Source organism: Gorilla gorilla, chromosome 10, assembly GCF_029281585.2.
Source record: "Gorilla gorilla gorilla isolate KB3781 chromosome 10, NHGRI_mGorGor1-v2.1_pri, whole genome shotgun sequence".
NCBI classification, from domain to species: Eukaryota; Metazoa; Chordata; class Mammalia; order Primates; family Hominidae; genus Gorilla; species Gorilla gorilla.
In genome coordinates, this window is record NC_073234.2 from 49,036,629 (window position 1) to 49,059,957 (window position 23,329).

General features: G+C 51.1%; 2 protein-coding genes across 2 annotated transcripts; one reads left to right on the forward strand and one right to left on the reverse strand.

Moving 5' to 3' along the window:
- Window positions 1-335: 335 nt before the first annotated feature.
- Window positions 336-7,659, reverse strand: LOC109029062 (keratin, type II cuticular Hb6). Its single transcript, XM_055357171.2, has 9 exons — window positions 7,202-7,659; window positions 6,179-6,387; window positions 5,315-5,375; window positions 4,459-4,554; window positions 4,088-4,252; window positions 3,704-3,829; window positions 3,212-3,432; window positions 1,231-1,262; window positions 336-1,091 (listed from the first exon to the last, which is right to left on the reverse strand). The coding sequence occupies exons 1-9, from the start codon at window positions 7,568-7,570 to the stop codon at window positions 910-912; spliced, it is 1,461 nt and encodes a 486-aa protein (XP_055213146.1). The 5' UTR covers window positions 7,571-7,659; the 3' UTR covers window positions 336-909.
- Window positions 7,660-16,344: 8,685 nt separating this feature from the next.
- LOC101152583 (keratin, type II cuticular Hb1) lies at window positions 16,345-23,329 on the forward strand. The gene is made up of 9 exons (XM_019037989.3): window positions 16,345-18,133; window positions 18,951-19,159; window positions 19,963-20,023; window positions 20,783-20,878; window positions 21,092-21,256; window positions 21,519-21,644; window positions 21,918-22,138; window positions 22,419-22,450; window positions 22,748-23,329. The coding sequence occupies exons 1-9, from the start codon at window positions 17,765-17,767 to the stop codon at window positions 22,984-22,986; spliced, it is 1,518 nt and encodes a 505-aa protein (XP_018893534.2). The 5' UTR covers window positions 16,345-17,764; the 3' UTR covers window positions 22,987-23,329.

Sequence of the window (23,329 nt, forward strand, 5' to 3'; positions counted from 1 at the left end):
GGCATCTAGTGGATTGAGGCCAGGGATGCTACTAAACATCCTACCAAATGCACGCGACAGCCCTAAAACAAAGAATGACCCAGCTCACACTGTCAATAGCGCTGAAGTTGAGAAATCCTGGTCTAGAGAAACCCATGACCCCATAAGATTCCCTGGCTCCGTGAGTCTTCTCTCGTTTTCCCCAAGGCCTGGGCTGCTCAAGTACAGATGGGCAGCACCTACTGTGGTCATTTTTAGCTACTGAAAAATAGTGGATAAACAGGTCCTGAGGCGCTCTGGCAGGAGCCCCTATCACAGGAAGGCCCTGGCATTTTCAAGATTCTGAGACACTAGGCTTGATTCGCTACAATGAGTTTATTGGAAACACAGAGTGAAACAAAGACAAAGGAGAAGGCAGCAGAGTCATTAGTTTTTGAGAAGCTCTTGCGGGTAGCCCCGGAAGGGAGATGTTCTCCCCACGCGTGGGCCTGTCCCTCGCAGAGTCATAGAACCACCATCCAGGGTCCGCGTCTCCATTCCACAGGCAAAAGCACATGGGCAGAGTCCCAGGTCGTGCAGACAGGGACATTCCCGGGCCTCCCCCGTTCCTCCAAGCTTTGGGGAAGAGCTCAGGCAAGACCAATGCATACAGCAAAAAACAGAAGGCAGGCGGAAGAAAAAGATGAATCCTCGGGACAACAAATTGACTACCAGGAAAGGCTACAGAGAGAGACCACGGCGCCGCCCGGGCCTCCCCGGACTCCTGCGACCGGGGATGGCTCCCGGAGCGGAGCGGTGGGGAGGGCACTTAGAGTGCAGGCAGCGGGCGGCGGCTATTGGGAGGCCGGCGCGGGCGGCGCGTTCCGGTGGCGCGAGGTACTGGCTGGGTGGAGAGTGACGGCGACAGGCGCTGGCGGAGGCGGCAGCCTCCTAGCACCTCTTACAGCTGCCGCCGCAGACGCCAACCCCGGCGGAGGGGGCGCAGGCGTTAGTAGTGCCCACCACCACGTTGCTGTTGCTGGGGACGCTACTGACTCTGGTGGAGACAACAGGGGCAGTAGTGGAGGCGCAGAGATCGCCACAGACGACGCCACCGCGGGAGCTGCTGACGCCTGCAGGGGGAAGAGACGGAGGTGCGCGTCAGGCGCAGCCGCGACCTGGGTGAGTGGCTTTGCTGCGAGCCCACGCGCCCTTTGCCCAGAGGCTCCCAGACCCGCCCAGCGGGAGGAGGGGACGGACCCCACTACTTACAGACATTCACCGAGCCGACGCCCTCACACAGCCTGCGGGGAGAGAAGGCGAGAGGTCAGTGCCGCGGGAAAGGCGCCGGGCCCCCGTGACTGAGGTGGAGGGGGACATCTGTGGCCCTCCATCTGGGCACTTGCCCAAGGGAAGGGGCAAGAAATGCTCTCGGCCAGGAGCCAGCGTAGACTCGGGTCACCGTGAGGGTCTGGAGACAGAAGGCCTGTGAGTGCCTCGCTCTCCACTGCTTCTGAGCTGTGCAACCCCAGCTTCGGCCAACCTCAGCCTAGGCTTCCTCATCAGGAAAATCTACTTCGTAGATCTCTTGCGAGGACTGAATCAAATAAGAGGCGTCCAGTGCTTAGTGCCTGGCTCATAGCCCTTAAGAGCTATTAGCTGCCACTACCTCGAAGTTGGTTGTGACTGAATTGCAGGTGCATTTGAGGGAAGCAGATTTAACTTCTGAAATCCAGTCTGATTGGTGTCATTAGATTATAGGCATCAGGAGGGTAGACATTTTTGTCTATTCCTTTCTGCATCACCTAAAAACAATGCCTGGCTCAATACAAAACTGTCGGATAAACAAATGGGATTTTAGAACAGGCTCAGAGACTGCCCGCCACAGTCCTCCCATCCGGCAGATGGAAAGGCTGAGGCCCAGAAGGAGGACATATCCAATGACAAGGCAGGGCTGTCACCCCAGACACTCATTTCTACCCAGCCCACATTTCCCTCCCACATAGCTTCCCCTAAGGGAAGAAAATGGAGTTCCCCTGAAAGCACACTGGCCAAGGATTGGTTAAATCAGCTTCAGATAAGAGAAGCCACAGCCACCATCAAATCATTCCATGCCCAGGTTCCCTAGGTAACACATACCAAAGCTCCTGAGTTCATTCCAAGAGCCCTGTGTGATGGAGGAGTGGGCCACTCAGATTCCAATGCCATCTCCATGTGTTTCTCCAACTTCCAAATTCAGACTTGGAAAACTCCTCCTCCCAGAATTCTTCACTTATGAAATTCCCCAGGCCCAGCCAGACCCCTGCCTCTGAGCTTTCCAATGGAACAACTCGAGTTTGGTGGAAATCTCATCATGTGGTCACTTTAGTTTCTAGGTCCCAAACCTGTGTTCCCCATTTCCCAAATAAACAAGATACTCCCTCTGCATCCCCAACCTTCACCCTCCTCTCCCCAGGGCCAAGGGCCTGACTGTCCACAAAAAAAAGGAGCTTCGAGTGAGACCAACTGACCAACTAGGGGAAAGAAACCAGGGCAAAGAATGAGCTCACATTCTGGGAGTGTTGTCCTTCTGGGAGCAGGAGCTGTATAGCTGCCCTCCAGCTGTATAGCTGGCCTCCAGCCATAGGAAGGCTGAGTGACCAATGGGTCTTCTCCAGTCCCCCCACCTCTGAAGCAAGCAAACAAGCAAAAATCCTGAAAGCAAGGCATAACTGCCCCAAGGGATAAGTCCTTGCTCTCTGCCTAACTCATTCCCACCTGCCACAATGGAATACCACCTTGGGATGCTCATTGCCACTATAATAGAAAAGCATGAGTTGATAGTATCATCTATCTGAAGCTGTCCTTATGGGATACATCTGAACTCCCAGGTCTGGAGATGGGGTCAGGGCCAGACTACGAAAAAGAGAAGGAATCCTGAGAAGCACATGCAGCTACAGCTGGAAGGGAAGAAGCACTACCCAGGCAAGCTGGCCCCAAGCCTTAATTAGGCTTCTCAGTAACAGGAATACTTGCTGCCAGATTACTGGATCTCAAGTGAGATGAACAAGACTGCAATCTCAGATCAGTGCCTGGGTGAACGTGAGAGACTCAAACGGGGCTAGATCATACTTAAAGGACTTACACAAATTACCTGTCTGGTTGCAGGGTGGGGAGGTTAAGAAACAAAACTTAAATGCTGCCAGGAGTGTGAGGACAGAGCACACTGAGAACCCTGGCAGGGCTGGAAAAGGGAAAGGTCTATGGGACCCACCTCTGCTCCTCGCCCTCCAGCAGGCGCCTGTAGGTGGCGATCTCGATGTCCAGGCCCAGCTTGGAGTTCATCACCTCCTGGTACTCCCTGATCAGGCAGGCCATGTCCTGCTTGGCCTTCTGCAGGGCACCCTCCAGCTCGGCCAGCTTGCAGCGGGCATCGCTGAGGGCCGCCTCACCCTGCTGCTCAGACTGAGCCACCGCGGCCTCCAGCTTGGAATTCTGAAGAGAACAGAGAGAACAACGTAGATTAGAGTCCCTGGGTCTCTCTGATGCTTACCTCGATGAGACCATGCTCCCCACCAAGCTGGGAGCACCCCAGAAAAGAGCCTCTTGCCTTCATCACCTGGGACTCACAGAGACCACAACCAGGGACTCTACATGGACAGAGGGGCTGGAGAATGAATGCTGAGATCCAGGTAGGGCACACATAGGCTGTGTGACCATGGTTAGACCCTCGGTCTCTCTGACCTTGGGCACAGATGCCCCATACCTGGCACTTGGCATTCTCCACCTCGGCCGTCAGCCTCTGGATCATGCGGTTCAGCTCGTTGATCTCCTCCTTAGTGCGGCGCAGGGTCTCCCCATGCCTGATCACCGTGGCCTTCATCTCCTCACACTGGGGGAAGTAGAGATGCTCATGAGGTTCAGGGTGGGACCTCCCATCCATTCAGGGCATGACAGATGATTTTGCAGGTTGTACAGTGCTCAGCCTGTGCAACCACACATGGCAGTCCTGCCCTACCACCCCAACATCAGAGTGGCAGCCATCTTTTCTCATCCCTAGTGCATCCCCAGAAAAGGAAGCCTATTTAATAGATAATCTCAAATCCCTCGCACTGCCACGTCTAGCAGGCAGGAGTCCTGTGCCACTCACCTTGCTGCGGTACCAGGACTCGGCCTCAGCCCGGCTGCGGGTGACAATGTCATCGTACTGTGCCTTGATCTCGGCAATGATGCAGTCCATGTTCAGGTCCCGGCTGTTGTCCAGCTTGACAACCACAGAGGTGTCTGAGATGTGCGACTGGAGAATGCGGATCTCCTGCAGTAGGTGAGGGCAGTGACTTTAGTTGAGAACACGGCCCCACCCACCATGTCCTGACTCCTTAGGCTTTCTCTGGTCCCCAACCCTGCCCCCTCACACAGCCTCAGGGACTGCAACCTCTAACCACATCCTGTCCAACACTCCCACCCCCATCTCTCCTCTCTGCTGGCTGCCAGGTCTCTGCCTGGCCCCTGAGCCCGCACCTCCTCATACAGCCGCCTCAGGAAGTCAATCTCCTGGATCAGGGCCTCCACGTTGGCCTCCAGGTCTGATTTGCGGAGGTAGGCGAAGTCCACATCCTGTAAAGGTGGGGAGTGTTGGAGCTCAAGGACTCTGGTGATCCAGCCTCTAGATTCCTCTCTCTTCCCACCCATTCCATGAAGCCTGGGGAAAGGAGTCTCCAGTGTCTCATTCCCATGCCCTCTCCTTCCCTTCTGGCCCTTCCCGGGGTGACCTGGCATCCTCTGCTGCTCTGAGGACAAACCCTGTTTGTCTTGGGCACGGCTCACCAGCCTTTCACTGCTCCTTACCCTCTTATCTCTCCTTTCTCCCCTCTTCTGCTCCAGGAAGCCTGCCCAGACTGACCCCCCAGCTCTCACACCCTGACCCTTTCCTGTCCTCCAGCAGTGCTCCAAAAGCCCAAGGGCTAGTCCTGGTTCTTCTCCATCCCCCCTTACACCCTGGGATTGTGTCTCTGCCTCAAGGTCAGACTCCCCAAAATGCTAGACAGACTGCACTGTCTCTCAGGAGAGACACTGAATCTGCTATGTCTCCAGGGAACTCAACCACAAACCACAACCTCTGGAACAGAGCAGGACACACAGAGGACAGTGCAGCCATCTCCTCACCCAGGGCAGGTGTTGGTGGATATTCCCAGGTCATTGCCCTTTGTCAAGGCCCTGGATGCTCCATACAAAGGCCTGCATCTGGGCAGTCCTAGCCTGCTGTGGAAAGGTCATTGCACCCCACACTGAGGTTGAGACCCCCTGTGTGTCCCCAGAAAGAGCCTGTCATTCTGAGATCCCACAGATCTGTGCTTCTCAATCCTGTGTCACTTGCCTTTTTCAGAGCCACAAACTCGTTCTCAGCTGTTGCTCTCAGAGAAACCTCCTCCTCATACCTGAGACAGAGCAGAGGGAAGAGAGGGGAGGTCAGGGCAGGGCAGGTCTCTGCAGAGCCACCATCACATCACACTTTATCACAGCAATAGGGGCAGTACTAGAAACACCTCCACACAGCCCCGGCCTGGCAGCCTAGCTTAGTCCTTTCTGGTTGGATGTGGGATGTGTCTGGGATTCTCTATCCACTTTGAACTGGGGATGGAAAGTGCTCATCTGGGACCTCCCAGTCCTGTTCCCAAAGGGGCTCTGAGGTCCCCCAGGAGGCAAATAGGACTCAGCCCCCAGCCCCATGCTGGGAGTAAACAGCATGGCCTCTCAGGGCCTGTAGCCCTAGCCTCCCCTAACTGGTATCAATCCCAGCTCAGGTATGGGACCTCCTGGACCCGCAGACCCTCAGGACTTAGAACCCAAGGCAGTGGGACACCCAGAGCCCAAGACCTGTCACTCATGAGAGACCCTGGGCTCACATCTGACAGGTGCTACAGGCACAGGGGCTGAGGGTTAGGAGAGAAGACCTGGACCCTGCAGAGGCTCCCTCCGCACCCAGCGCAGGGGAGAGCTGCTGGGTGATGTGGTTCAGGGAGGAGAAGGCTGAAGTGGGACAGAGACAGGTCATGGGAGTCACAGCCCTCCTCTTACACAGGTGTCTGGGCAAAGATTCCACAAAGGAAAAGACCCCGCCACCCTCGGTCAATCTAGTGGTCATGGCCACTCACCCTACCTGGGAGTTCTTATTGTCTAATCCAGTGTATTTAACCTAAACCCCATTCCTGTGCCCAGCATCTCTCTTGCCTGCACTCACTTCTTCTTGTAGCCCTCCAGCACCTCCTGCACGTGGTTAAGCTCTGAGGCCAGCCTCCCGCTGTCGGCCTCCACGCACTCGGCCTCCCGCCGCAGAGTCTCGATGTAGCCCTCAAACAGGGGTTCCAGGTTGCTCTGGCAACACTCGCGGTTCTGGTAGAACTGCAGCTTTGTCTCCAGCAGTTTGTTCTGCTGCTCCAGGAAGCGCACCTGCCATTCGGGGTGGGAAGGAGGGGCAGATGGTGTCTGGTGCCCCAAAGCCAGCTCTGGGGGCTCGCAGGGGAGATGCTTTAATGGGAACCCCCAAATCTGGAGCTTATCTGAGATTGAGTAGAGGGGGGCAGTGGGAGACAGACAATTTCTGGATTTCCTGGTCATGATCTGTGTCTAGATTTCCCACTCAGGAGTGGAGCAAGGGCTGGGTGGTGTCAGTGCCTGCTCCCTGGGGAGTTGAGTGACCCCCCCCCCCACCCCGCCCCCGACAAGCAGATGAACAGAAGTGGAGGCTCAGCCCCTCACTATGAAACTAGGTGATCAGCAACCCTCACAGGCAGAGTACTCAGGTTCAGATCACAGATGGGATTTCTCGGGATGGTGCCAGGAAAAGGGTGTCACAGGCCATCTGGAAGGGAGCTCAGATCTCCCAGCCCTTCCCGTGTGTCATCTGGAAGTCAGTGCACCCTACTCTCTCACCCTGGGGCTGCCCAAACCCCTCTGAGTTCAGCAGCAGTGGTCACACGCCCACCTCCCCCAACTCCCTGATGTCTAGCTTGTGCCCCAGAGCAGCCCGGCCACACTTTTCCTTCACAAGCTCCCTCTATCTGAACTGTCAGCTGAGTCTGCATCTTGAGTGCCTGTGTATGTCTGTTTGTGCATGTGTCTGTCTGTGTGTCTGTATGCCTCGCCCATCAGACTGGGATCTCAGGCAGGCAGAGGTCTTTGTGCCTCTGACTCCATCCTTAGTGCCCAGCCCTGGCTGTGTAGGTGGTGGGGGTTCAGGAAGGGTGTGATCCAGGACACCCACCTTGTCGATGAAGGCCGCGAACCTGCTGTTGAGGGACTTGATCTGCTCCTTCTCCTCCTGCTTCACGCACTGCGCGTTGGGGTCGATCTCCAGGTTGAGGGGCGTGAGGAGGCTCTCGTTGACCGACACGGTGGTGATGCATGGAGGGCTGGGCCCGCACACGCCCCCGGAGCGGTAGCCGAAGCTGCGTCCGCAGGAGCCGGCCCGAAAGCCTCCGCACACGCTGTGGCTGCCGAAGCCCCCGGTGAGGCCGCGGTAGCAGGAGATGCCACGGTAGGGGGCGGCGGTGATGCAGCAGCGGCCGGGCCGGGGCCCGCAGGCCGAGATGCAGCTGAAGGCGCGGCCACCACAGTAAGATCCACAAGTCATGGTGCTTTTTGGGGAAGAGAGGAGGTTCTGAGAATGGAGACGTCCGAATGGAGAGCACAGTGGTCGGGGCGTCAGGCGTTCACTACTTGCACCTCTGTAGGCCTTTTATATAAGTGGGGAGACTGTGACCACGTGGGTCGGAGCAATTAGAAGGCTTTATGGGCTTGGGTTGTTTAGCTGCTGTCGCTCCCCACTTAATGTACTTAATTGGTGCCCAGAAGCAGCCAGATGTTTATGATCTCTTGCCCTAAACTGCAGTTTTCTTCTTCAAAGGACCAGCTCACGTCCCGCACACCCACCTCAACCTCCCAATACACAGTTGAGGAAACTGACGTTGGACGAAGGAGTGGGCAGTGACTCAGTTTGGAATGGAAGGGAAGGGGCGGGGCTGCTGCTCTTCCTGTCCTGCGGGGTTTGACAAGGTCGATGCCGCTGTCCGCGGTGCTCATAGGACTAGCCAGGAATGTTGGGAGGGGGAATCCCTCGATGTGGAACTTGGGGGGCGCTTGGTGGTTTCTCCGAACTGGATGACCTGTTTCTGCACCCCAAAAGACCCACGTTTACAGAATCTCTAACTTAGTCACCTTCTCAGGGACCCAGTTCCTCCACACCTACTCCCAAATCCCTTATCTATACTTTTCAACATGTTTTTTTTTTCTCTCTCTCTCCCACCCTCTGGTGCACACACACATACACACACAAACTCACACACAATGCACTCACATGCTGGCCTTCCTAATAACAACCCCCCCCCCTCTCTTTCATATACACACTCTCACACACAATGCTTTCACATGCTGGCCTTTCTACCCACCATCTCACACACACACACACACTCGCGGGTCCTCACCTGCACATTCAACTAGCAAGTAGACTAGTCCTCAGGCCACCTTATTAGGTCATATTGGCCAGCCTCGGCTGAGCGGAGGCATTCCCTCCCTCAGAGTGTCCCATGCGGCCTCAGGAGCACACACTAGCCCACTGGCCCCAGGAAAGCACAATTACCTCCCACAAGGCCCTAGACAAGGATTGAATGTCTGGATGTCCTCTCAGGCCTCTGTGTAACCTCCAGGGCCTAGAAGGTCTGGGATGAGCACCACTGTTATGCATCTATACAGTATCTGGCTCAGAATATGAGATCAAATAGAGCCACATGAGGAGAGCATCCAGCCCCTGCCATCATCCCCTGAGTCCCTGCTGCTTTCCGCACTATACTCCTTGAAACTCCTGCACAGAAGTTTGTCAGTACCCTTGGCAGGTGCCAGAGAACAGATCTGTATTTGTATGTGCCATCCATCCAGTGTGAATAGTGTGGGTCTTAAACTCACGAAGGTTGGGTAGGAACCAAGGCTCTGCCCTGAGTACCCCTGTGTGATCTAGGGGAAGGCACTTGACTCTCCTGGGAAATAGGTTAAGGCTTTCCCTCCTACTACTGCCTTAGAGTTACAGAAATGTGTACATGCTCAGTGGACTCCAGAACACAGAGCAGATGGGCTTCATTACAATCATTAGGAAGCAGTGGGCTCAGGGGCAGTGTTGATTCAGAATTCATGTTCTGACCCACTAATTGAACCAATCAGAATTTTATTTTAATGAAATTGATTATGAGAAAATCAAATAGAGTAGAATAGACCAGAAAATAACAGATTGCACCATATGTCATGGGAATAACTTGTTACATGCCCTTTTTGTTTCAGTTGTATGGCATATATATATGTATGTGCATACTCAGTCACCATGTAAAATTATTTCTTACTATAGTTGCAGCCGAAAAGTTGAAATATCTATTTCTTACTGTATACAAAAACCAAATTAAAATGGATTAAAGACTTAAATGTAAGACCTGAGACTATGAAACTACTAGAAGAAAACATTGAGGAAATGCTTAGGGCATTGGCCTGGACAAAGATTTCTTGACTGAGACCTCAAAAGCAAAGGCAACCAAAGCAAAAAATGGGCAAATGGGATCACATCGAGCTGAAAGAACTTCTGCACACCAAAGGAAACAATCAACAGGGTGAAGAAATGACCTACAGAATGGAAGAAATATTTGCAAACTATTCAACTGACAAGGAATTCGTAGCTGCAATATATAAGGAACTCAAACAACTCAATAGCAAGTAAACCAAATAATCTGATTTTAAAATGGGCAACAGATCTGAATAGAGATTTCTCAAAAGAAGACATATACATGACCAACAGGTATATTGAAAATGCTCAACATATCATCAAAGAAATACAAATCAATGCCACAATAAGATTATCTTCTCGACCCAATTAAAATGACTTTTATCAAAAAGACAAAAAAATTATGGATGCTGGCAAGGATGTGGAGAAAGGGGAACACTTGTACACTGCTAGTGGGATGTAAATTACTACAGCCACTATGGAAAACAGTAGGGAGTGTCCTTCAAAAGCTAAAATAGAACCACCAGGTGATCCAGCAATCCCACTACTAGGTATACATCCAAAAGAAAGAAAATTCATATATCAAAGAGATGTCTGTACTCCCACATTTATTGCAGCGCTATTCACAATAGCCAAGATTTGGAATCAAACTAAGTGTCCATCAATGGATGAATAAAGAAAGTATGTTACAGATACACAATGGAATATTATCCAGCCATAAAAAGGAATGAAATCCTGTCATTTGCAACAACATGGATGGAACTGGAGGACATTATGTTAGGGAAAATAACTGAGGTACAGAAAGACAAATTTCAGATGTTCTTACACATATGCGAGAGCTAAAAAAATTGATCTCATCAGATAGAGAGTAGAATGATGGTTACCAGAGGCTGGGAAGGGTAATGGGGAGGAGAAGATAAAGACGTGTTAATGAGTACAAAATACAGTTAGATAACAGAAATGAGATCTAGTGTTCAGTAGCACAATAGAATGACTATAGTTAATCATTTATTGTGTATTTCAAAATAACTAAAGGAGTAGGCTTGGAATGTTCCCAACACAAAGAAATAATAAATGTTTGAGGTGATGGATATTCCAAGTACTCTGATTTGATCAGTACACACTTTATGCTTATCTCAAAATATCTTATGTAGCCCACAAATATGTATAACTATTAGGTACCCATAAAAAGAAAACATAAAAATAAATAAATAAATAAAAAGTTTGAATACATGGCATATTAGTTAAGCACACAGACTCAGATTCCAAACTGCCTCGTTTCAAATTCTAGCTCTGCCACTCTCTAGCTGTGTAAACTCAGGCAATTACTTAGCCTCCATGTACCTCATTTCGTGATTTCTAAAATGAAGATAATAATAGTACCCACCTCATAAAGTTGTAAAGATTAAAAGAGTTAATCCATGTAAATCACTGAGAACTAAGCCTGGCACACTCTAAGTGTGTAATCATATTAGTTGTTGTTGTTGTTGCTGCTGATGCTGCTGCTGCAGACATATCAACAGCATTGATGGGATATACTCATCCACATGCCTAAGCCATCTGTGTCCAGTTTTCATTAACTGCCTATCTTAAAGAACTTGTAGAAGGATTAAATGAAATAATGCATGGACAATGTTTAACAGCACCTGGCACATAGAAAATGCTCAATAAATGTTATCTACTGTATTCTACAGTGGGAGCCAGTCCAAGGGGCAGAGGATCTGAGAAGTTTGGCCATGGTTACTCCATTTGTCCTCGAAAAGAACCCCAAAACACATGCCCCTCCTTCAGTCTCTGCTCCAGCCTGATTGCCTCAGAGAAGGTCCAAAGAGAATCTCTTCTCTTTGGCAAAGGAACACACCACCAATCCTTGGGTAACCATACTGCTGGATGAGAAGAGAGGCTTGGATAATCTAAAAATTCTGTAATCTGTGAATAATTCATAAGTATGTATTTATTATTTGGACTTAACAGACCATCAGAAATCCTCAGTTATAAATTAAATGATGGCACACTCATTCATCTTTATTTTTGCCTGATCCTAAAACCTTCTGATTGGTCAGTAGCCAGAGGATTTCATGAGGTTGAGGATGGGGGATATGGCCTTGATAATTCATCCAAGTATAATGGCGCTCCAATGAGAGCAAGAGAAGGCAAGCTTTCATTGCAGATGGACAAATGGAAGTTGGAGTCGAGGAAGCACTTCCCAGAAGAAGACAAGTAGTCATTATTTTCTAAAGGAGCTTGCATTATCTCTTCCATTTAGGGAGGCTTTAAGTAAAAGAAAGACACTTCTTATTCTGCAGTGGCCACCATTTTTGTGGTGGAACCAAAAGACCTTCAGATCTGGAGATCAGAATCTCTTCTTTTAGCCCAAGTGGACCTTTATTTCAAGGGGCACTTGTAAAGAATGGGCAAATTAGGTGGTTTTAACATTAGAAAGTTCTTGTTCAGTGCTCCCTTCGGTTCATTCTGCTCCCTGGAGGGTATTATAAGGCAGACTCCTCAAGATAGTTGATTGCTTAGACTAGACGACATTTTCCAGATGGGGGACTCGGGGATTTTGTGACTGATATTTCCTAGCTCTATGCTCAATCCTGTCTTAATTTTGGAGGGAAGGAGGCATTAAGAGGAGGAAGGAAACATGGGTTCTGGAGCTCCCAGTCTGGTAGAGCATATCCGAATTCATGAGAAAGGCCAGAAGTCTAAAGAGGGCTACTTTTCATACATACTGTCAGATACTGAGGAATGCAATGACTGCTGAGAGTGTACTTTCTGGGACAATGTGCAATTGCAGCTAGTCTGACGGGAAAGGCAAGAAAGGCTCCCTGGAAAGGGTGAGGACAAGCTTTAGGCAAAAGGCGGGCAGGACAGTGTTGATGAGAAGATGTGCATGGAAGCATTTCACACAGTGACAGACAATGAGACAGGGCTAGTGGGTGGACAACAGGTGATCCTGTGGGCCCTTGCAGGAGTGGAGAGGATCATGAGATACTGTGACAGTGGAGAGAGAGGGAGAATGCTGGTTGAGGCACAGCCCTCATAAGCAGGGACAGGGTCATCCCTGAGACTCTGCTACACAGCTGTGGGCTGGAAGGCAGCCTGTAGGCTCTACATCTGGAGCATCTGCATGCTCCCGTCACCAGAGAGGAGTCCCACTGGACAAAGGGCCAGAAGGCCCCTGTAGGATGCCTGGGTGGGGCTGGAGCCTGACTCAAAAGCTCCACCTTGGTAACGTTCATCCCACTAACCAGCTGAGTGCCTGCACCTCCCTCGCTCCATGTCCCTGCCCTGTGAGGGTTCATTACTATAAATCTGGAACTACGGTGCCCACCTCTTCCAATGGGTCTACACACACTTTCCCTTGGTGCTGTGCTGCTTCCCCCATCCACCTCCTCCTCCTCTGCTCTTTCATCCCTGGAGTGACCCTTCCACCATACTTCCCAGATCTTCTCCCATTTTTCCTCCACTGTCCTCCAGTTTCCTCCTCTTCCTGACTATCTCCTAAGATCTCTCCCTCATTTTCTTCTCCACCCATGCAGCATTCTTCTTCTCTTCTTCTAAGTCACCCTTGAGAATAATAGTCTAAGACCAAGTATTTCTTTCTCCCTCTTTTCCTAGAAATCTCCTCCGATTTGCTTCTCTCTTTCCTTCTCCAATCCGACACCTGTTCTCTACTCTGCCCCAAGGCCTTCAAGATCCTTGTTCTCATTGGCTGACTTTTCCCACCACCCCTTATAGCCCAAGCCAAGGACTTTGCTTGGTTGAAGGACACATCTCACTCACTTCATTCATCCTTCAGGCCCCAGCAAGGAAGGTCACCCCTCTCCACCCCCACCCCCAGGAATAGCCACATCATCTGCTTCATGTGTCCTCACCCTATCCTACCACAAAGCTTTGCACAATAAACCACCAAGCTTTGATGGCTCCATTACTCAGCACTTAATATGCAGCTGGTATTCTTTTCATTCATTCAAAAAATATTTATTGAGCACCTACTATGTGCCAAGCCCTTGGAATATATCCACGAAGAAAACATTTGTACACATTGATGTGTTGCAGGGTTTCCATTTTTGTTCATTATCTGGGTATGTGTCCCTGCTTTTCTCTTAATACTGGAAGCTTGCCAAGAACAAGGGTGAGCTCTCCTATACTCTCTGGCCCTGAACCCTGAGAGCAACCTGCAGGGCCCTGCAGAGGGCATGGGGCAAGATGAGTGTTTGTGTTTTTATGTTATGTACAAACACCAGCTACTGTGTGATACTTATTACTGATGGCCGATGGTGTACAGAAGGGAGTGCAATGGGACAAACGCATCCCTTCCTTTGGGATCAGACACACAGGCTCTGGGTGCCAGTTCTGCTGCTAACACACAACCTGAGCCTTAACCTCCCTAGACCTCAGTGTCCTCATCTATAAAACGAGAATAATAACACCAACCTCAGAGGGCAACTGTAAAAATTAAATGAGTTAATGAATGTTGGACTCTTAAAATAGTATCTAGTATGGTGTAAGATGAACATCAAAAGATTTTATTATTAAGTTTGGAAGAATAGTCATAAAATAGCTTTCTACATGAAACATCTACTACTGACATAACTTTAAAAAAAAATAGCCACATACCCCAGAAAAACTCTTGCATAAATGCACCAGAAGACATGAGAAAGGATGTTCATAGCAGCTCTGTTCAATCTACAGAACTCTGGAAACAACCTTGTGGCTATTGAGGTAGAAAGGCAAATAAACTGTGGTATAGCCATGCAATGAGTGCAATCCACAGTGAAAATGAACACAGGACAGCTACAGGAAGCAACATTTAATGAAAGAAACCAGATGCACAAGGATCCATGCAACACGAGTCCATTTATGTGAAGTTCAAAAGCTGGAAAAAGAAACAATATGTCATTGCAAGATGGGTGCATTGGTTCTAAAACTGTAAGAAAAGCAAAGGAATAATTAAACACAAAATGCAGGAGAAGAGTCACCCTAGGCCGGGAAGGAGTAGGGTACAATCAGAACAAGGTACATAGGAAGCTCCTGAAATACACGCATGTTCTATTTTTTCCTATATGTGGTAGGTATTGCTACAGATCTAACCACCTATGCATTCTTTTGTGTTGAAATATTTCACAATAAAAATAATTGTTATCTCCACAAAGTTAAAATCTATCCTCTTTACCTTGCCAGAGCCAAGACCATAGAGTGGAGATTCTGCCATCTTCCCTCCCCTCCTCCCTGCCACCTTCCCTCCCCTCCTCCCTTCCCCATGACAAAGTTTTTTCACTCTGAAGAAAACAAGTTGAATGTCCTTTTAGGTCTTCAAAAATTAGCAGCAATTAATTCCTGAAGTTTAATGAAATGGTGTCACATTTGAATTTTTCATACCTTGTTTTAAATTGCTTCTTACATCTTTAAAATTGCTTAGTAAGGACCAGCCATTAGTAATTAGCTTGTGTTTATACATGTTGTTTTTATAAGGAGTTATACTGGTAGAAAAGGTGAAGTGTGGATGAGATGTACTTTGAGTCACAGTGCTCCTCAGGACACCCAACCTCTGGTTTACTGGGGACATCACTGCTCAATTGTGAGCAGTGCCCCAAATTCCAGATGAGGGTACAAAGAGCTTCAGAAGTGCTGGCCCAGCAGCCCTGAACTCACAAAGGGACAGCAGGTGCCATACTCTTCTCTGGGGTGACCAGATAGCTCAACACAGTCTGTGACCTCCCACATTTGTCCTGTCACAAGGCCACACTCTGAATGTTTTGCACAGATACCCTGAGAGCCCTATTCTCTTCTATTTTTTTCCTCTCCTCTCTTTTCCCATCAATCCTGCTTCTGTTCTCATTCCCTAAGGCTACTCTGCCTGCCTTTGTCCTTGAAGCATAGCAGCTCCAGGGGGCTATAAGCCAGGTCATTTCACTTCTCTTTTCTTCTCCTCAATTTAATGCAAACCTCTGTACTTTACGAGCTAATTTTTCTAGGACCTGCTCTATTGGGGTGGGGGGTGGTTCATTGGGTAAGTAGAACATAGTACAGTCTATCAAAGTATTGCCATATACCAGAGGTATGCAAATAACTAAAACTGATGTTTTCCACCCCGTCCTTCAATTCTTAGCCACGCGGGGCTGCACATCTAACTCTTACTCCTTCCCAGCCCCCAAGTAGCCTCACATCGCCGTGTGTCCCTAAATGACCCCTCATGGTTCTAACCATCCCAACCCACTCAGTCTGCCCGTCTTCCTTAGATGGACTCTCTCACACCCTAAATTCACAGATACTCCCCTGTAAACAACTTTCACTACCCTCTTGAACTTATCCAAAGATTAGGAAGTCAAGGGGTTGTCACAGCTTATAGGTGAGAAGGCAATGCAACTCCTGGCTCCGTCACTTACCAGCTGGGAGACTTCGGGCAAGTTATTTAACCTCCCTGACCCTTGGTTTCCTCATCAGTAAAATGGGGATAATGGTACATACTTCATATGATTGATGTGAGAATTAGAGATCATTTACGATATATAATGATGATCACATAGTAGGTGACCAATTAAAAAGAAACATTCTTATCAAACTAAGATCTATGTTTCTCTACACAGTTCTTTCTAATTCTAATTCTCTACACAGTTTTTCCTAATACAGGCGGAAATGTACTGAAGTCATCCAACCTCCATCTCCTGGGTTCAAGCAATTCTCCTGCCTTAGCCTCCCATGTAGCTGGGAATACAGGCACGTGCCACCATAACGGGCTAATTTTTGTATTTGTAGTAGAGACGGGGTTTCACCATCTCTGGTCTTAAATTCCTCCACCGAGGCTGGTCTTGAACTCCTGACCTCAGGTGATCCACCCCCCTCAGACTCCCAAAGTGCTGGGATTACAGGTATGAGCCACTGCGCCCAGCTGTGATTCAATTTAGCATCACCAATCTGACATTTTATGCTTCCTAGGGTGATATAATAAGAGTTACACAGCATATGTTATGAAGTATTCTGGCACAACAATGTTTAATTTAAACCTAGTCCAGCCTCTAGCCCAGTGCTGTCCAACAGAATTTTATGTGAAAATAAACAATAAATAAAATAAAAATAAATAATAAAGAAGTGTTCTTTATATGCACTGTCTAATAAGATAGGCACTACTTACAGGTAGCTGCTGAGGACTCAAAATGTGGATAGTGCAACTGAATAACTAGATTTTTAACTTATTTAGTTTTGCTAACTTAAATTTAAGTAGCCACATCTGCCTATTGTCTACCAAATTGGACATCCCAGCTCAAGATTTACTTTCTAATTTATAGAAAATACAAGGGCTAGAGCCACAAATTAAATTATGTAAAATGTAGTTTTAAAATCCTTAGGACAGTTAGGAAAATTGAATCTGAGATGAATAGTAAGTGGTGCTTTGGAATTATTGTTAATTTTCCTGAATAAGAAAATAGTACTCTCCTTATTCTTAAGAAATTCCTGCTGATGTATTTAAGGGTGACATGCCATGCTTTCTGCCACTCAAATAATTGGGCAACTGTGAAAGCAAATATGGTATAATGTTAACTGTTGAATCGGGGTAAACAGGTGGAGCATCAATGCATGTGTGTTGTATTATTCCAATTTTTCTCAATATTTGAAAGCTTTCATCATAAAAAAGATAAAAGACAAATATTTAATAATCTGCTGACTGTTCCCATGGTAGGAAAAGTGAGATGGTTTTCAGCTGCCAACTGAAAAAATCTGGAGATGGGGAAATCCAGATTTGTGTTTCAGGAGCACTTTAGCCACAGCTGCGATGGAAATGAGAGATGGTATTTATTAATGCCTCAGCCTTTCCTGAAACCCCTCTCCCCACATCACACTTAACACACAGGTCTCCTCCTCCCAGTTTCTCCCAGCACCTGGCCTCCCTTCTCTCCCCCTCGCCAGGCTCTACCCCTCCTTCTCGTCCTCTCCTCTGCTTTCCCCTTCCCTTCCCAATGCCTGCAGATGAAGGAATGCCCTGCTGGCAAGACACTTTGAAGATGAAACATGCTGACTCCCCCAGAGCCCAAGACTGACATCTTTTACAAAGAAGAGGGTGCAGGCCACTCCCCCATTAAAGCACATTCTGGAGAGGCGTTGGACCTGGCTAACCACCCAAGCCCATAAAGCGCAAATTGCCCCAACATCATCTTCACAGCCAAGCCCCTTCAGAATCTGCGCATAAATAGGGCTGCGGTGCCCTGAGGAGCACATTGGAGTTTCCATCAGGACTCCAGGTCCCCTATCCTGTCCTCTGCAACCCAAACGTCCAGGAGGATCATGACCTGCGGATCAGGATTTGGTGGCCGCGCCTTCAGCTGCATCTCGGCCTGCGGGCCCCGGCCCGGCCGCTGCTGCATCACCGCCGCCCCCTACCGTGGCATCTCCTGCTACCGCGGCCTCACCGGGGGCTTCGGCAGCCACAGCGTGTGCGGAGGCTTTCGGGCCGGCTCCTGCGGACGCAGCTTCGGCTACCGCTCCGGGGGCGTGTGCGGGCCCAGCCCTCCATGCATCACCACCGTGTCGGTCAACGAGAGCCTCCTCACGCCCCTCAACCTGGAGATCGACCCCAACGCGCAGTGCGTGAAGCAGGAGGAGAAGGAGCAGATCAAGTCCCTCAACAGCAGGTTCGCGGCCTTCATCGACAAGGTGGGTGTCCTGGATCACACCCTTCCTGAACCCCCACCACCTACACAGCCAGGGCTGGGCACTAAGGATGGAGTCAGAGGCACAAAGACCTCTGCCTGCCTGAGATCCCAGTCTGATGGGCGAGGCATACAGACACACAGACAGACAGACACATGCACAAACAGACACACACAGGCACTCAAGATGCAGACTCAGCTGACAGTTCAGATAGAGGGAGCTTGTGAAGGAAAAGTGTGGCCGGGCTGCTCTGGGGCACAAGCTAGACATCAGGGAGTTGGGGGAGGTGGGCATGTGACCACTGCTGCTGAACTCAGAGGGGTTTGGGCAGCCCCAGGGTGAGAGAGTAGGGTGCACTGACTTCCAGATGACACACGGGAAGGGCTGGGAGATCTGAGCTCCCTTCCAGATGGCCTGTGACGCCCTCTTCCTGGCACCATCCCCAGAAATCCCATCTGTGATCTGAACCTGAGTACTCTGCCTGTGAGGGTTGCTGATCACCTAGTTTCATAGTGAGGGGCTGAGCCTCCACTTCTGTTCATCTGCTTGTCGGGGGCGGGGTGGGGGGGGGGTCACTCAACTCCCCAGGGAGCAGGCACTGACACCACCCAGCCCTTGCTCCACTCCTGAGTGGGAAATCTAGACACAGATCATGACCAGGAAATCCAGAAATTGTCTGTCTCCCACTGCCCCCCTCTACTCAATCTCAGATAAGCTCCAGATTTGGGGGTTCCCATAAAAGCACCTCCCCCGTGAGCCCCCAGAGCTGGCTTTGGGGCACCAGACACCATCTGCCCCTCCTTCCCACCCCGAATGGCAGGTGCGCTTCCTGGAGCAGCAGAACAAACTGCTGGAGACAAAGCTGCAGTTCTACCAGAACCGCGAGTGTTGCCAGAGCAACCTGGAGCCCCTGTTTGAGGGCTACATCGAGACTCTGCGGCGGGAGGCCGAGTGCGTGGAGGCTGACAGCGGGAGGCTGGCCTCAGAGCTTAACCACGTGCAGGAGGTGCTGGAGGGCTACAAGAAGAAGTGAGTGCGGGCAAGAGGGATGCTGGGCACAGGAATGGGGTTTAGGTTAAATACACTGGATTAGACAATAAGAACTCCCAGGTAGGGTGAGTGGCCATGACCACTAGATTGACCGAGGGTGGCGGGGTCTTTTCCTTTGTGGAATCTTTGCCCAGACACCTGTGTAAGAGGAGGGCTGTGACTCCCATGACCTGTCTCTGTCCCACTTCAGCCTTCTCTTCCCTGAACCACATCACCCAGCAGCTCTCCCCTGCGCTGGGTGGGGAGGGAGCCTCTGCAGGGTCCAGGCCTTCTCTCCTGACCCTCAGCCCCTATACTTGTAGCACCTGTCAGATGTGAGCCCAGGGTCTCTCATGAGTGACAGGTCTTGGGCTCTGGGTGTCCCACTGCCTTGGGTGCTGAGTCCTGAAGGTCTGCAGGTCCAGGAGGTCCCACACCTAAGCTGGGATTGATACCAGTGAAGGGAGCCTGGGGCTATAGTCTCCGGGAGGCCATGCTGTTTACTCCCAGCATGGGGCTGGGGGCTGAGTCCTATTTGCCTCCTGGGGGACCTCAGAGCCCCTTTGGGAACAGGACTGGGAGGTCCCAGATGAGCACTCTCCATCCCCAGTTCAAAGTGGATAGAGAATCCCAGACACATCTCACATCCAACCAGAAAGGACTAAGCTAGGCTGCCAGGCTGGGGCTGTGTGGAAGTGTTTCTAGTGCTGTCCCCATGGCTGTGATGAAGTGTGATGTGATGGTGGCTCTGCAGAGACCTGCCCTGCTCTGACCTCTCCTCTCTTCCCTCTGCTCTGTCTCAGGTATGAGGAGGAGGTTTCTCTGAGAGCAACAGCTGAGAACGAGTTTGTGGCTCTGAAGAAGGCAAGTGACACAGGATTGAGAAACACAGATCTGTGGGATCTCAGAATGACAGATTCTTCCTGGGGACACACAGGGGGTCTCAACCTCAGTGTGGGGCACAATGACCTTTCCACAGCAGGCTAGGACTGCCCAGGTGCAGGTCACTGGATGGAGCATCCAGGGCCTTGACAAAGGGCAATGACCTGGGAATATCTACCAGCACCTACCTTGGGCAAGGGGATGGCTGCACTGTCCTCTGTGTGTCCTGCTCTGCTCCAGAGGTTGTGGTCTATTGCTGAGGCCCCTGGAGCCATAGCAGATACAATGTCTCTGCTGAGAGACAGTGCAGTCTGTCTAGCATTTTGGGGAGTCTGACCTTGAGGCAGAGACACAATCCCAGGGTGTAAGGGGGGATGGAGAAGAACCAAGAGCAGCCACTGGGCTCTTGGAGCACTTGTGGGGGACAGGAAAGGGTCAGGGTGTGAGAGCTGGGGGGTCAGTCTGGGCAGGCTTCCTGGAGCAGGAGACGAGAGAAGGGAGAGACAGGAGGGCAAGGAGGGGTGAAAGGCTGGTGAGGCATGGTCAAGGCAAACAGGGTTTGTCATCAGAGGGACAAAGGATGCCAGCTCATCCCAGGAAGGGCAGAAGGGGAGGAAAGGCATGGGAATGGGACACCAGGGACTGCTTTCGCCTGGTTACATGGAATGGATGGGCAGAGAGAGGAGTCTGGGGGCTGGATCACCAGGTTCCTTTGAGTTCCAACACTCCCCACCTTTCCAGGATGTGGACTGCGCCTACCTCCGCAAGTCAGACCTGGAGGCCAACGTGGAGGCCCTGATCCAGGAGATCGACTTCCTGAGGCGGCTGTATGACGAGGTGCGGGCTCAGGGGCCAGGCAGAGACCTGGCAGCCAGCAGAGAGGAGAGATGGGGGTGGGAGTGTTGGACAGGATGTGGGTAGAGGTTGCAGTCCCTGAGGCTGTGTGAGGGGGCAGGGTTGGGGACCAGAGAAAGCCTTGAGGAGGTGGAGTCAGGACATGGTGGGTGGGGCTGTGTTCTCAACTAAAGTCACTGCCCTCACCTACTGCAGGAGATCCGCATTCTCCAGTCGCACATCTCAGACACCTCTGTGGTTGTCAAGCTGGACAACAGCCGGGACCTGAACATGGACTGCATCATCGCCGAGATCAAGGCACAGTACGATGACATTGTCACCCGCAGCCGGGCCGAGGCCGAGTCCTGGTACCGCAGCAAGGTGAGTGGCACAGGACTCCTGCCTGCTAGACGTGGCGGTGGGAGGAATGTGAGGTATCTATTAAATAGGCTTCCTTTTCTGGGGATGCTGGTCCCCAGGGATGAGAAAAGATGGCTGCCAATCTGAGGTTGGGGTGGCAGGGCAGGACTGCCATGTGTGGCTGCACAGGCTGAGCACTGTACAACCTGCAAAATCATCTGTGGTGTCCTGAATGGATGGGAGGTCCCACCCTGAACCTCATGAGCATCTCTACTTCCCCCAGTGTGAGGAGATGAAGGCCACGGTGATCAGGCACGGGGAGACCCTGCGCCGCACCAAGGAGGAGATCAACGAGCTGAACCGCATGATCCAGAGGCTGACGGCCGAGGTGGAGAATGCCAAGTGCCAGGTATGGGGCATCTCTGCCCAAGGTCAGAGAGACCGAGGGCCTAACCATGGTCACACAGCCTATGTGTGCCCTATCTGGATCTCAGCATTCATTCTCCAGCCCCTTTGTCAATGTAGAGTCCCTGGTCGTGGTCTCTCAATGAGTCCCAGGTGATGAAGGCAAGAGGCTCTGTTCTGGGGTGCTCCCAGCTTGGTGGGGAGTGTGGTCTCATTTGGATGAGCATCAGAGAGACCCAGGGACTCTAATCTACCTTGTTCTCTCTGTTCTCTTCAGAACTCCAAGCTGGAGGCCGCGGTGGCTCAGTCTGAGCAGCAGGGTGAGGCGGCCCTCAGCGATGCCCGCTGCAAGCTGGCCGAGCTGGAGGGCGCCCTGCAGAAGGCCAAGCAGGACATGGCCTGCCTGATCAGGGAGTACCAGGAGGTGATGAACTCCAAGCTGGGCCTGGACATCGAGATCGCCACCTACAGGCGCCTGCTGGAGGGCGAGGAGCAGAGGTGGGTCCAAGCAAGGGTGGCCCAGAACCACCCTTCCCCATCCCTGGCACAAGCCTACCCTTGGCCTTGGCTGAGCAATGGCCAGGGCTCTGGGGGAAAAAAATTATTATTATTCACTTCCGGTGTGGGGAGGGCTGGTGTGTGAGTTTGTCTGAGGCAAGCTGTTCCCTCAGACTCTGTTCTTAATTGACCAGTTGTGGACCGTACCCTATGAACTGGGGAGCTTTTTCAGCCACTCTGGGGCAGTCACTAATGTTGCCTTTTTCTCTTTTGCCCTCAGGCTATGTGAAGGCATTGGGGCTGTGAATGTCTGTGAGTATTTGGGGTCCAGTGTGGACAGATTTACTAACTACCTGTGATGGAGGGCAGAGTTTGGAAAAAGGAGTGTCACTGAGACTGAATATAAAAGAGTGGGCTGGCATCACAACAGGAGGGATTTGGGGTCAGACATCCAAAAGACCCCAGCTCTTGGACTAGATGGACCTAGAATTGTCCACTAAAGATGCTTCTGACTTTTCATACCAGAGTTCAGGTCTTGGCAGGGGCAGTGGTCAGGAAGGCAGGATGGCTTGCCCTTCAGAATTTTGACTCAGCCTTCGGGGTTCACAGGTGTCAGCAGCTCCCGGGGCGGGGTCGTGTGCGGGGACCTCTGCGTGTCAGGCTCCCGGCCAGTGACTGGCAGTGTCTGCAGCGCTCCGTGCAACGGGAACGTGGCGGTGAGCACCGGCCTGTGTGCGCCCTGTGGCCAATTGAACACCACCTGCGGAGGGGGTTCCTGCGGCGTGGGCTCCTGTGGTATCAGCTCCCTGGGTGTGGGGTCTTGCGGCAGCAGCTGCCGGAAATGTTAGGCACCCCAACTCAAGTTCCAGGCCCCAGGCATCTTTCCTGCCCTGCCTTGCTTGGCCCATCCAGTCCAGGCGCCTGGAGCAAGTGCTCAGCTACTTCTCCTGCACTTTGAAAGACCCCTCCCACTCCTGGCCTCGCATTTTCTCTGTGTGATCCCCCACTTCTGGGCTCTGCCACCCCACAATGGGAAACGCCACCCTAGAAAGAAGTCCGCTGGCACCCACAGGAAGGGGCCTCAGGAGCAGGAAGAGCCAGGACCAGAAACTTGCCCATGGCAACTGCCTTCCTGCCTCTCCCCTTCCTCCTCTGCTCTTGATCTGTGTTTCAATAAATTAATGTAGCCAA

Excerpts from the sequence above, each read along its gene's own strand:
- LOC101152583 (XM_019037989.3), top strand. The coding sequence starts at position 17,765 with ATGACCTGCGGATCAGGATTTGGTGGCCGCGCCTTCAGCTGCATCTCG. Across the intron at positions 20,879-21,091 it reads TGAGGCGGCTGTATGACGAG|GAGATCCGCATTCTCCAGTC; the intron begins GTGCGGGCTCAG and ends CACCTACTGCAG. Across the intron at positions 21,257-21,518 it reads AGTCCTGGTACCGCAGCAAG|TGTGAGGAGATGAAGGCCAC; the intron begins GTGAGTGGCACA and ends TACTTCCCCCAG.
- LOC109029062 (XM_055357171.2), bottom strand. The coding sequence starts at position 7,570 with ATGACTTGTGGATCTTACTGTGGTGGCCGCGCCTTCAGCTGCATCTCG. Across the intron at positions 3,830-4,087 it reads AGTCCTGGTACCGCAGCAAG|TGTGAGGAGATGAAGGCCAC; the intron begins GTGAGTGGCACA and ends TACTTCCCCCAG. Across the intron at positions 1,092-1,230 it reads CGTCGGCTCGGTGAATGTCT|GCGTCAGCAGCTCCCGCGGT; the intron begins GTAAGTAGTGGG and ends TTCCCCCTGCAG.